We start from the raw sequence: 12,882 nt of genomic DNA on the forward strand, positions 1-12,882 counted from the left end.
CTGTAAGAATTGTGATCATAGGAAGCACAGGAGCCATGCACACTTACAAGCACACTCACACTCACACGTAGGTGGTATCAGGTACTTGCATTGGCACACAGTCGCTCACACACACACACTCTCACATATACTCTCTCTCTCACCGACACATTCTCTCACGCACACCACACTGTCTTACACATGCACACTGACAAGCTCACCCACGCACACCGACTCCTGCTTGTGCATTCTCCCACGGAAACACTCCCATTCTCTCATGCGCACATACTCACAAGTGCATGCTCGCATGCTAATACGCTCTCATGCTCTCACCCTCGAAACACTCCCTTGCACTCTCACACTGTCGCTCTCTCACACTGCCACACTGTCGCTCTCTCACACTCCCACACTGTCGCTCTCTCACACTGTCGCTCTCTCGCACTCTCACACTGTCGCTCTCTCGCACTCTCACACTGTTGCTCTCTCACACTCTCACACTGTCGCTCTCTCACACTGTCGCTCTCTCACACTGTCGCTCTCTCACACTGTCGCTCTCTCACACTGTCGCTCTCTCACACCCCCACACTGTCGCTCTCTCCCACACTCTCACACTGTCGCTCTCTCACACTGCCACACTGTCGCACTCTCACACTGTCGCTCTCTCCCACACTCTCACACTGTCGCTCTCTCACACTGTCGCTCTCTCCCACACTCTCACACTGTCGCTCTCTCCCACACTCTCACACTGTCGCACTCCCACACTGTCGCTCTCTCACACTGTCGCTCTCTCACACTCCCACACTGTCGCTCTCTCACACTCTCACACTGTCGCTCTCTCTCACTCCCACGCTGTCGCTCTCTCACACTGTCGCTCTCTCACACTGTCGCTCTCTCGCACTCTCACACTGTCGCTCTCTCACACTGTCGCTCTCTCACACTCCCACACTGTCGCTCTCTCACACTCCCACACTGTCGCTCTCTCACACAGTCGCTCTCTCACACCCCCACACTGTCGCTCTCTCACACTCCCACACTGTCGCTCTCTCACACTGTCGCTCTCTCACACTGTCGCTCTCTCACACTGTCGCTCTCTCACACTCCCACATTGTCGCTCTGTCACACTGTCGTTCCCTCACACTCCCACACTGTCGCTCACTCACACTCTCACACTGTCGCTCTCTCACACTGTCGCTCTCCCACACTGTCGCTCTCTCAAACTGTTGCTCTCTCACACTGTCGCTCTCTCACACTGTCGCTCCCTCACACTGTCGCTCTCTCTCACTCCCACACTGTCGCTCTCTCACACTGTCGCTCTCTCTCACTCCCACACTGTCGCTCTCTCACACTGTCGCTGTCTCACACTCTCACACTGTCGCTCTCTCACACTCTCACACTGTCGCTCTCTCTCACTTCGCCCTCTCTCACTCCCACACTGTCACTCTCTCACACTTCGATCTCTCTCATTCCCACACTGTCGCTCTCTCTCACTCCCACACTGTCGCTCTCTCACACTGTCGCTGTCTCACACTCTCACACTGTCGCTCTCTCACACTCTCACACTGTCGCTCTCTCACACTGTCGCTCTCTCACACTGTCGCTCTCTCACACTCCCACATTGTCGCTCTCTCACACTGTCGCTCTCTCACACTGTCGCTCTCTCACACTGTCGCTCTCTCACACTCCCACACTGTCGCTCTCTCACACTGTCGCTCTCTCACACTCCCACGCTGTCGCTCTCTCGCACTCTCACACTGTCGCTCTCTCACACTGTCGCTCTCTCACACTGTCGCTCTCTCACACTCTCACACTGTCGCTCTCTCACACTGTCGCTCTCTCACACTGTCGCTCTCTCACACTCCCACATTGTCGCTCTGTCACACTGTCACTCCCTCACACTCCCACACTGTCGCTCTCTCACACTCTCACACTGTCGCTCTCTCACACTGTCGCTCTCTCACACTGTCGCTCTCTCACACTGTCGCTCTCTCACACTGTCGCTCTCTCACACTGTCGCTCTCCCACACTGTCGCTCTCCCACACTGTCGCTCTCCCACACTCCCACACTGTCGCTCTCTCACACTGTCGCTCTCTCACACTGTCGCTCTCTCACACTGTCGCTCTCTCACACTGTCGCTCTCTCACACTGTCGCTCTCTCACACTGTCGCTCTCTCACACTCCCACACTGTCGCACTCTCACACTGTCGCTCTCTCACACTGTTGCTCTCTCACACTGTCGCTCTCTCACACTTCGCTCTCTCTCACTCCCACACTGTCGCTCTTTCTCACTCCCACACTGTCGCTCTCTCACACTGTCGCTGTCTCACACTCTCACACTGTCGCTCTCTCACACTCTCACACTGTCGCTCTCTCACACTGTCGCTCTCTCACACTGTCGCTCTCTCACACTCCCACATTGTCGCTCTCTCACACTGTCGCTCTCTCACACTGTCGCTCTCTCACACTGTCGCTCTCTCACACTGTCGCTCTCTCACACTGTCGCTCTCTCACACTGTCGCTCTCTCACACTCCCACACTGTTGCTCTCTCACACTGTCGCTCCCTCACACTCCCACACTGTCGCTCTCTCACACTGTCGCTCTTTCACACTCTCACACTGTCGCGCTCTCACACTGTCGCTCTCTCACACTCCCACACTGTCGCTCTCTCACACTGTCGCTCTCTCACACTCCCACGCTGTCGCTCTCTCGCACTCTCACACTGTCGCTCTCTCACACTGTCGCTCTCTCACACTGTCGCTCTCTCACACTCTCACACTGTCGCTCTCTCACACTGTCGCTCTCTCACACTGTCGCTCTCTCACACTCCCACATTGTCGCTCTGTCACACTGTCACTCCCTCACACTCCCACACTGTCGCTCTCTCACACTCTCACACTGTCGCTCTCTCACACTGTCGCTCTCTCACACTGTCGCTCTCTCACACTGTCGCTCTCCCACACTGTCGCTCTCCCACACTGTCGCTCTCCCACACTCCCACACTGTCGCTCTCTCACACTGTCGCTCTCTCACACTGTTGCTCTCTCACACTGTCGCTCTCTCACACTGTTGCTCTCTCACACTGTCGCTCTCTCACACTGTCGCTCTCCCACACTCCCACACTGTCGCTCTCTCACACTGTCGCTCTCTCACACTGTCGCTCTCTCACACTGTCGCTCTCTCACACTGTCGCTCTCTCACACTGTCGCTCTCTCACACTCCCACACTGTCGCACTCTCACACTGTCGCTCTCTCACACTGTTGCTCTCTCACACTGTCGCTCTCTCACACTTCGCTCTCTCTCACTCCCACACTGTCGCTCTCTCTCACTCCCACACTGTCGCTCTCTCACACTGTCGCTCTCTCACACTTCGCTCTCTCACACTTCGCTCTCTCTCACTCCCACACTGTCGCTCTCTCTCACTCCCACACTGTCGCTCTCCCACACTGTCGCTCTCTCACACTGTCGCTCTCTCACACTGTCGCTCTCTCACACTGTCGCTGTCTCACACTCCCACACTGTCGTTCTCTCACACTCCCACACTGTCGCTCTCTCACACTGTCGCTGTCTCACACTCCCACACTGTCGCTCTCTCACACTCCCACACTGTCGCTCTCTCACACTGTCGCTGTCTCACACTCCCACACTGTCGCTCTCTCACACTCTCACACTGTCGCTCCCTCACACTGTCGCTCCCTCACACTGTCGCTCCCTCACACTGTCGCTCTCTCCCCATCCCACACTGTCGCCCTCTCACACTGTCGCTGTCTCGCACTCTCACACTGTCGCTGTCTCACACTCCCACACTGTCGCTCCCTCACACTGTCGCTCTCTCACACTGTCACCATTTCACAGTCCCACACTGTCGCTCTCTCACACTGTCGCTCTCTCACACTGTCGCTGTCTCACACTGTCACTGTCTCACACTCCCACACTGTCGCTCTCTCTCACTGTCGCTCTCTCACACTGTCGCTCTCTCACACTCCCACACTGTCGCTCTCTCACACTGTCGCTCTCTCATACTGTCGCTCTCTCACACTCCCACACTGTCGCTCTCTCACACTGTCGCTCTCTCCCCATCCCACACTGTCGCTCTCTCACACTGTCGCCATTTCACAGTCCCACACTGTCGTTCTTTCACACTGTCATTCTTTCACACTGTCGCTCTCTCACACTGTCGCTCCTTCACACTGTCGCCATTTCACAGTCCCACACTGTCGTTCTTTCACACTGTCGTTCTTTCACACTGTTGCTCTCTCACACTGTCGCTCCCTCACACTGTCGCTCCCTCACACTGTCGCTCCCTCACACTGTCGCTCCCTCACACTGTCGCCATTTCACAGTCCCACACTGTCGCTCTCTCACACTCCCACACTGTCGCCATTTCACAGTCCCACACTGTCGCCATTTCACAGTCCCACACTGTCGCCATTTCACAGTCCCACACTGTCGCCATTTCACAGTCCCACACTGTCGCCATTTCACAGTCCCACACTGTCGCCATTTCACAGTCCCACACTTTCGCTCTCTTGCGCTCTCAGTCTTGCGCTCCCCCACTCAGGTTGTCTCGATCTCACGTAGCCTCCGCCTCCCGCTCCCTCGCACGCTGAAGTAATGAATTCTTGGGACAAACCAACGTTTCCGGCATTTTCTTTTGTCCAGCTTTGAAGTGCAATGAGTCTCATGAGATTGAGGATTGTGGGAACTGTTTTGTTTGCACCAGAATGCCATTAACGGCAATGTGGAGACCAATCAGATCGCCCAGACTGTGGTGATTAAATCTTTGGCCCAGGCACTGGGATTGCTCTTTATTCTTCTTTGAGTTGTGCTGTAAACCATTCGTGCCGGCCTGAATCACTAAAAACTGGGAGTCAATGCCACCCCTGAAGTAGGGACCCTTCATCCATCCAGCATCCCCGCTGCTTCACTCTAGATGTTGTGATCAAACCTGTAGTTAGACAGAGAGGCAGAGAAGATATTTAGCCCAGAATAAACCTTGAGGCCAGCCCTAATGCTCAGTTGTAGCAGCTCAGGTTTTTCCCTGCTTAATGCATTTCACTGAGAGCAATTTTGACATTGAAGATTGCTGTGAAATTCACAATTTCATTCTGATATTTGTTTGCTCCAAGTACTAAACAGGGATCCCTCTGAACACACGTTGTTTAGTTGTGGCTGAAAAATAAAGCCGAGGATTTAAATTATAACATTATTAATTATATGTCAGTAATTTACATAAGTAAATGTCCAGCATCTGTTCTGATATTAACAGAATTGGGCTTTTTAATGACTGCTGAATTGTGTCTAATAAAATGCACTCTCTCTGTGCTTTGGACTGGACTCTGATTTGGAATGATGAGACTATTAGTAAGCATTCTAACTCGCACAAATAATGATGAATGGTGCCAACAAGTAGGATTGTGAGCAGTCACCTTGCTCTTGCCTCTGCATAGTCAATAAAGCCTCTTGGGTTTGAATGTATTGATTTTGTAAAATAATTAGAATATAATAATCGGTGACTTGCAATGCGCTGCCAGATGATGTATTCAGGCTTTCGTTTGTATAATCTTTCAGTACACTTGCTTCTCCAGAACCGCCTAAACCCAGTACAATCGGGCTCGAGCTGGACTGTAGGGAACGTCTGCATGGATAAATGTGAATTGACCATTTGCTGTTCTCCTGTTTCTCTCTCTTATCGGCCATGTCTCAGTAGGAACCAATTTTAGCTCTGATTCAGATTGTTTTGCATTCAAGTTCCATTCCAGCAACTGGAGTACAGACTGACCCTCCAGCACAGTACTGACAAATTGCTGCACTGTCAGAGCTTCCAGCTTTTGGGTGAGATGCCCAAGATCTGCTCTCTCGGATGAGGGAATCGATCCCACGGCATGACTCCAACAAAAAGCAGGGAAGTTCTCCCAGGTCAATATCTATCATCCCATCAAAATTTCTAAACTGATGACCCGGGCAATATCCAGTTTATGCAAGCATGCTGTGTGAAAATTGGCTGTTGTGTTTTGTATACTGCCACAATTACCACAGTGTGTGGGGGAGAGTTTAGAACCGATGTGCGAGGCAATTCTTTTTACGCAGAAGGTGGTACATATGAAATGAATGAAAATGAAATGAAAATTGCTTATTGTCACGAGTAGGCTTCAATGAAGTTACTGTGAAAAGCCCCTAGTCGCCACATTCCAGCGCCTGTCCGGGGAGGCACAGAAGGATGATGTTCAGCCTGGTGTGTCCATGCTAGATCTTCAGAGAAAGGAATCAAAATCAGTCCCATTGTTCGACTCTATTTTTGTGCTCCGAAACCCAAAAGAAAAACGTGGTGAAGCGAATGTGTTGGGATTGGCCGGAGTCCTGGGAAATAGAGGCTGACGACCTGCCGACTGATCATGTTGTCAAGATGAATCATAGATTCCTAGAATTTACAGTGCAGAAGGGGGCCAGGGTCAAAGGGACTCCGCCAGCCGGCGCGAGTCCACACATGCATGGGAGCGACAGCGGCGGCTGACTTCATCATGTGCGGGGGGGGGGGGTCACCTACGTGTCAGCCATCGCGGAGGCTGACACGGCCGACGTGTAGGAAAGGAGTGCCCCCATGGCACAGGCCCACCCGCAGATTGGTGGGTCCCGATCGCGGGCCAGGCCACCGTGGGGGCACCCCCAGGGCCAGATCGCCCCGCCCACACCGCTAGGTCCTGTCGCTAAGTGACCTAGTCTGATCTATGCCGACGGGACTGACAAAGAACCAGTGGGACTTCGGCCCATCGCGGGCCGGAGAATCGCCGGGGGGGGTCACTGCGAGCGGCCGCCAACCAGCGCGGCGCAATTCCCACCCCCGCCACATCTCCAGTGACGGAGAATTCGGCGGACGGCGGGGACAGGATTCACGCCGCCCCCCGCCGATTCTCCGACCCGGTGTGGGGGTCGGAGAATCCTGTCCAATATATTTATGATGTGGAGATGCTGGCGTTGGACTGGGGTGAGCACAGTAAGAAGCCTTACACACTAGGTTAAAGTCCAACAGTTTTGTTTCAAACTACTAGCTTTCGGAGCACAGCTCCTTCCTCAGTTGATGTAAATTCACCCGAGGAAGGAGCAGTGCTCCGAAAGCTAGTGATTCGAAACAAACCTGTTGGACTTTAACCTGGTGTTGTAAGCCTTCTTACTGTGATATATTTAAGCAGGGGACTGAGACTGGGAAGCTGGTGGGTTAGAATTTTGGATGGAAGACGTCGAGAGCAGATGGTGCACTTCAAGAATCAGTAAAAGGATGCTGGTTACCAGAAAAGAGTTGAGATTTGGGACTATTTCCAGCTAAGCTGAGGCAGAAGAAATGTGATTTAAAGAGAGGCTTTTAAATTTATGAAGGACATTCATAGAACATAACAGCACAGTACAGGCCCTTCAGCCCTCGATGTTGCGCCGACCTGTGAAACCACTCTAAAGCCCATCTACACTATTCCCTTATTATCCATATGTCTATCCAATGACCATTTAAATGCCCTTAATGTTGGCTTGATTGTTTTCTGTTTAGGAATTTACTGGGAATCATCGATTTAGGGGTCTCAAGAAGAGAGTGAGGAGAGGCTAGGGGACATTTCTTCACCTGCTATGTTACCAGAGTGCGGCTGAAAGGATTTACAAGTGACTTTCAAAAGGAAATCGGATAACTACTTCAAAGGGAAAAAATATTACAGGGCATGGGGAATGGGACTAATCAGATAGCTCTTAGTTAGCATGGGCAACGATGGGTTAAATGGCCCCCTGCACTACCTTTTATGTGAAATGTGATAACTGAAACTAATTAAAGATGAGCACAAGGCACCTTTGAAGGAAAACCAATGAATATTTAAAGGCCGAGAAAGGGACAGGCATCAGCTGTGGCTCCGTGAGTAACACCCATTCTCATCTTCAAGTCAGCGAAATCTCTTTTGCATTAAAGAGTGTCATCAGATTGTGAGGCAAAGCAATACAAAGGCAAACATATATTATGTCCATAGCCTATCACATCAAAACATCCCAAGATGCTGAATGTGCAGCGAATCACACGTTGTGCAGTGACAGCCTGACAAGATCCCAGAAAAAGTGAAGCAATGATTCTGACCAGTTTTTGAGTTGGGTTGAGGCCACTACAGCAAAGAATGTTGGCCCCAGCATCTTGATGGCTCCCTGCTCCTCTTCGCACATTATCACGTAGGACAGGAAGATGGCATTCAACCCAACAAGCCTTTACCGTCCCTTTGGAAGAGCTCTCCAGTTAGTCCCAGTACCGTCCAGTAAAATATTTCCTGTCAAGTATTTATTCATTCCCATTTGAATCTGCTTCCTCCATACTTTCAGGCATTTCAAATCATTACAGCTTGCTGAAGCAATCACATTTTTTCTGTTGCCAATTACCTTAAATCTGTTTCTTCTGGTTGTCAACCCTTCTGTCGGTGAAATCAACTTCTCCCTAACTACTCTGTCAATGCCCTTCATAATTTTGAACACCTCTATTAAATCTTCATTTAATCTTCTTTGCTCTCAGGAAACCAATCTCCAGTCTGTCTGCTGTGCCAGCAAATGTTTAATCTCCAGTATAATAGGCAGATGGAACTATAGAGATTGCTATCTCTTACAATGGTCTGAGCTTCCATCAGCGCAACACTCCCTCAGAATGGCACAGGAAGATGTGGAATTGTTGAAATTTCAGCGTAACCAGTGTCAAGGTGGAGCTGTCTGGGTCCACCTGACATATGTGAAAGTGCGTGTGCAACTGCAAAATCACCGGTCAAGGGCATGATGCACTTTCAGTGTAATTTAATCTCTTACAAGTGGGGAGAGAGGTCCTGTATCGCCGCGGATAAACATCCCTACTTCTGAGCCAGAACCCCGGAGTTCACCGCTCACTCCAGGACTTGCTGGCCAAGGAAGCCGTGTTCATAACGGTGATTAAGCAGGCTGAGTATCGGTTTGTAAATCCTTTCAACATGGTCCATAGCAGGCAGTAAGAGTGGGAGAGATTCCTGTTCAGCCACATGATGGGAAGGAGTTCGAGCCTCTACTATCCATAGCTTCAAGCTGCCACATGCATGTAAAAACTGGACTGTCTAGGCAGTCAGTTGTGGATCAGATTAGTGCCAACAGCAGGGGTTTGATACATGGTCAGACTGGAGTAAATTCGGGACTGCTTTCTTGTCCTTTCTGGTGGAAACTGTGGTGTTTATGCTGAACCTGCCTTTGGGCAGAGAACTTGAGGAGGAGAAGATATGTAGAGAGCAAGTGTGCGTATTTAATTAATAATGTATCTTTTGCTCTTCCTCCCCCTTTAGGCCTATGTGAATGAGAAGCATGAAGGAAACAAGGTCATCGCCTTTGAGCGTGCAAATCTTCTTTTCATCTTCAACTTCAACCATGAAAAGAGTTTCCCCGACTACAGAGTGGGAATAGATAAGCCTGGGAAGTATCCTTTACAGAACCTTTGGCCATATGTAGCTGTTTATGTACTGAGCCCCTGTGTTGGACACAATGAAGGCTAAGCCATGTTGTGGGGACACCATTTCCTGCGATGTACCTCCATGGTGTTCAACCTTTTGGGAAAGTTGACTTCATCAGTTTGTGAGTGGACCATGTGTGATTTGATTGCTTTTGAGTTACATGAATTCTACTGTACAGAAACAGGCCATTCCACCCAACTGGTACATGTCAGTCTGTGTGCTCCACATGAGTCTCCTCTCACTACTTCATCTCATCTCACCCTATCAGCTTGACCTATTGCTTAATCCATCTTGCTTCCCTTCAGTGTATCTATGTTGTTTTCCAGGACCACTCCTTTTGTAGCAAGTTCCAGGTTCTAAAGATCTTTCCTCTAATTTCTCGATTGGAGTCAATAGTGGCTGTCATATATTTATGGCCTAAAGTTTCAGCCTCACCCCCACAGATGGAAACATTTACTCTACATCTACTCTGTTGGCCTCCTTCATAATTTAAAGAATGCTATGAAGTTACCCTCAGCGATTCCTTTTCCAGAGTAGAGAAACTCGCACTGTTCAAACTTTTCCTGTGTTACAATCCCAGCTGATGTTAATACTGGACAAATCAGATTCAAGAGTGAAGCCTGGCTTGATGGATTCTATTTTTGTTTAAGAAACCGGGGAGGAAAGCTACTGAATAAATTCACAGGAGTCTGTCAGTGAACCTTTAACACAAAGATCAAACAAGAAAAATGAACAAAATTACATCAGATAAAAAAGTTGGAAAGATCTCAATACCAACACAAGAAAATGATTCAAATCACACTTCTTATACTGCAGCAATATTTTTACAGGCATACACTAATTCAGAAAGATTAAATAATTTGCAATATCTATCTCATAGAAGTATATATTTAGCGTAGGTATGGGATACATGCTAATTAACTGATGACCTGTGGTCAGACACACCACACCAAAGCAGATTCCATGGATTTCTAAACAATCCCTTCAGATGTTTGCCACATTGTGAGCCAACCAGTCTCACGGAAACTTTGTCTTTCACACAAGATTTTCCAATCTTCAAATTTGAAGATCTAGTCTTCGAATTCTTTCCAAACATTGCTCTCACTCTGACAGCTTCAACAAGGATTCACCCCAGGTTTTCAGTCTCACCTTCTGAAATGTCTTTCCTCTGGATCTCTGAGTACACACGAGCTTTAGCTTCCAAACATAATTTCAAATTTTCAGCCATGTCAAGCAGAACAACGTTGTTCCAAAAGGCCCACAGTAAGGAGTCACCAACCTTCGTCTGCCGCCTCAGATTTTCAGGATTTCTCTCAAGCCCGCTTAACTTCAAACCTGCTCCCCACAACTCTTTAACTTGGTCCTGTTAATCTGTTCCTGTCATATATTTTGACTCAATGGGATCTTTCTCTTATTGCTGTCTTTGTCCCTGCCTGTAACTTTCTTCTGCGGCCCCTCTCTGCCCCGCCCTCATATTTGGGACCACCTTCTCGTTTTGGAACCTTCTCTCTGTCTCCCTCCCCGTGTCCTGTTTCCTGGGACACCGTCTCTGAAATGGCTCTTCTGCTCAGGTCACCTGATCTGCTTTGGCGCTTCGTTTTCTTCTGCGCGGAGCTGGTTTCCAGCCTACAGAATGTGAAATCAATGAACTGCTCCTGTGTCCACTTCCCAGCCAGTGCAGGAGCCCATGTTCTCTTCCCTAAAGACGGGAAAAAGCCCCAATTTCACTTGTACGACCACTTCCCAGCCTTTGTATACACAAAAGGCTCGAGGAGGCGCTCTGCGAATTGGAGTCTATGTCCTCCAAGATAGGTGAGTTTTGTCACACCTCATAGTTTTAACTCCTCTGTATGCACAGCATTCTTGCTAAAGCTCGGCAGAATTGTGCTTAAACATGACGGGCAATGATTGGGCTGTTGCTCTCACTCTCGAAGAATCTCAGATGGCAGTACTATGGTTATGTTACTTTGGTTTTGAACTAGTAACCCCGAGAATGTGAGTTAATGTTACAGCACGGTATTGAGTTTGAGTTGTTTTCTAAACATATGATTTTACTGTACATGGCCATGAATCTGTTAGATTGTTATAAAAACCAAACTGATTCACTGATACCCTGTAAGGTATGGCACCTACTGTCCTTACCCAATCTGGGCCAATGTGTGATTCCAGCAGTTGTCGTGGGAAAAGCCTGTGGTGAAAAACAACAGTCAAACCCAGTCCATCTTTTTTAACACGCTTGCGTACTTTTGCCCAAACCCGTTCATCGAGCACCTTCAAAACTTCAGCAAAACTTCTCGACGATGCCTCACAGGGGCATTATCAGACAAACATTGACACCTAGCCACATCAGGGCACAATGGGAAAGGTTTTAAGGAACATCTTAAATGAGGAAAGAGAGGTAGAGAAGCCGTGAACAGTTGAGGACTCTGGGTCTGTACTCGTTGGAGTTTAGAAGGATGAGGGGGGATCTTATTGAAACTTACAGGATACTGCGAGGCCTGGATACAGTGGATGTAGAGAGAAAGTTTCCACTTGTAGGAAAAACTAGAAGCAGAGGACACCATCTCAGACTAAAGGGACGATCCTTTAAAACAGAAATGAGGAGGAATTTCTTCAGCCAGAGAGTGGTAAATCTGTGGAACTCTTTGCCGCAGAAGGCTGTGGAGGCCAAATCACTGAATGTCTTTAAGACAGAGATAGATAGGTTCTTGATTAATAAGGGGATCAGAGGTTATGGAGAGAAGGCAGAAAAATTCACCAGACTCTGGGGTGGTCCCGGCTGATTGGAAATTAACAAACGTGACACCACTGTTTAAAAAAGGAGGTAGGCAGAAAGCGGGTAATTATAGGCCAGTGAGCTTAACTTTGGTAGTAGGGAAGATGCTGGAATCTATCATCAAGGAAGAAATAGCGAGGCATCTGGATAGAAATTGTCCCATTGGGCAGACGCAGCATGGGTTCATAAAGGGCAGGTCATGCCTAACTAATTTAGTGGAATTTTTTGAGGACATTATCAGTAGGGTAGATAACGGGGAGCCAATGGATGTGGTATATCTGGATTTCCAGAAAGCCTTTGACAAGGTGCCACACAAAAGGTTGCTGCATTATAAAGATGCATGGCATTAAGGGTAAAAGAACAAAGAAAACGTGCGAGGATACTGGAAGTCTGCAGAGGGATTTGGATAGATTAAGTGAATGGGCTAGGGTCTGGCAGATGGAATACATTGTTGACAAATGTGAGGTTATCCATTTTGGTAGGAATAACAGCAATCGGGATTATTATTTAAACGATAAAATATTAAAACATGCTGCTGTGCAGAGAGACCTGGGTGTGCTAGTGCATGAGTCACAGAAAGTTGGTTTACAGGTGCAGCAGGTGATTAAGAAGGCAAATGGAATTTTGTCCTTCATTGCTAGAGGGATG

General features: G+C 48.8%; 1 protein-coding gene across 4 annotated transcripts in view; it reads left to right on the forward strand.

Annotated features, from left to right (window-relative positions):
• LOC119968715 (1,4-alpha-glucan-branching enzyme-like) overlaps positions 1-12,882 on the forward strand; it is a 707,296-nt gene that overhangs the window by 597,645 nt on the left and 96,769 nt on the right. For all 4 annotated transcript variants that reach the window (XM_038801318.1, XM_038801319.1, XM_038801320.1 and 1 more), the window contains exon 14: positions 9,294-9,424. In XM_038801318.1, coding sequence (XP_038657246.1) covers positions 9,294-9,424 — 131 coding nt within the window. The remainder of the gene's footprint in view (positions 1-9,293; positions 9,425-12,882) is intronic.

The sequence above is a fragment of the Scyliorhinus canicula genome, chromosome 7, assembly GCF_902713615.1.
Source record: "Scyliorhinus canicula chromosome 7, sScyCan1.1, whole genome shotgun sequence".
Taxonomy (NCBI): Eukaryota; Metazoa; Chordata; class Chondrichthyes; order Carcharhiniformes; family Scyliorhinidae; genus Scyliorhinus; species Scyliorhinus canicula.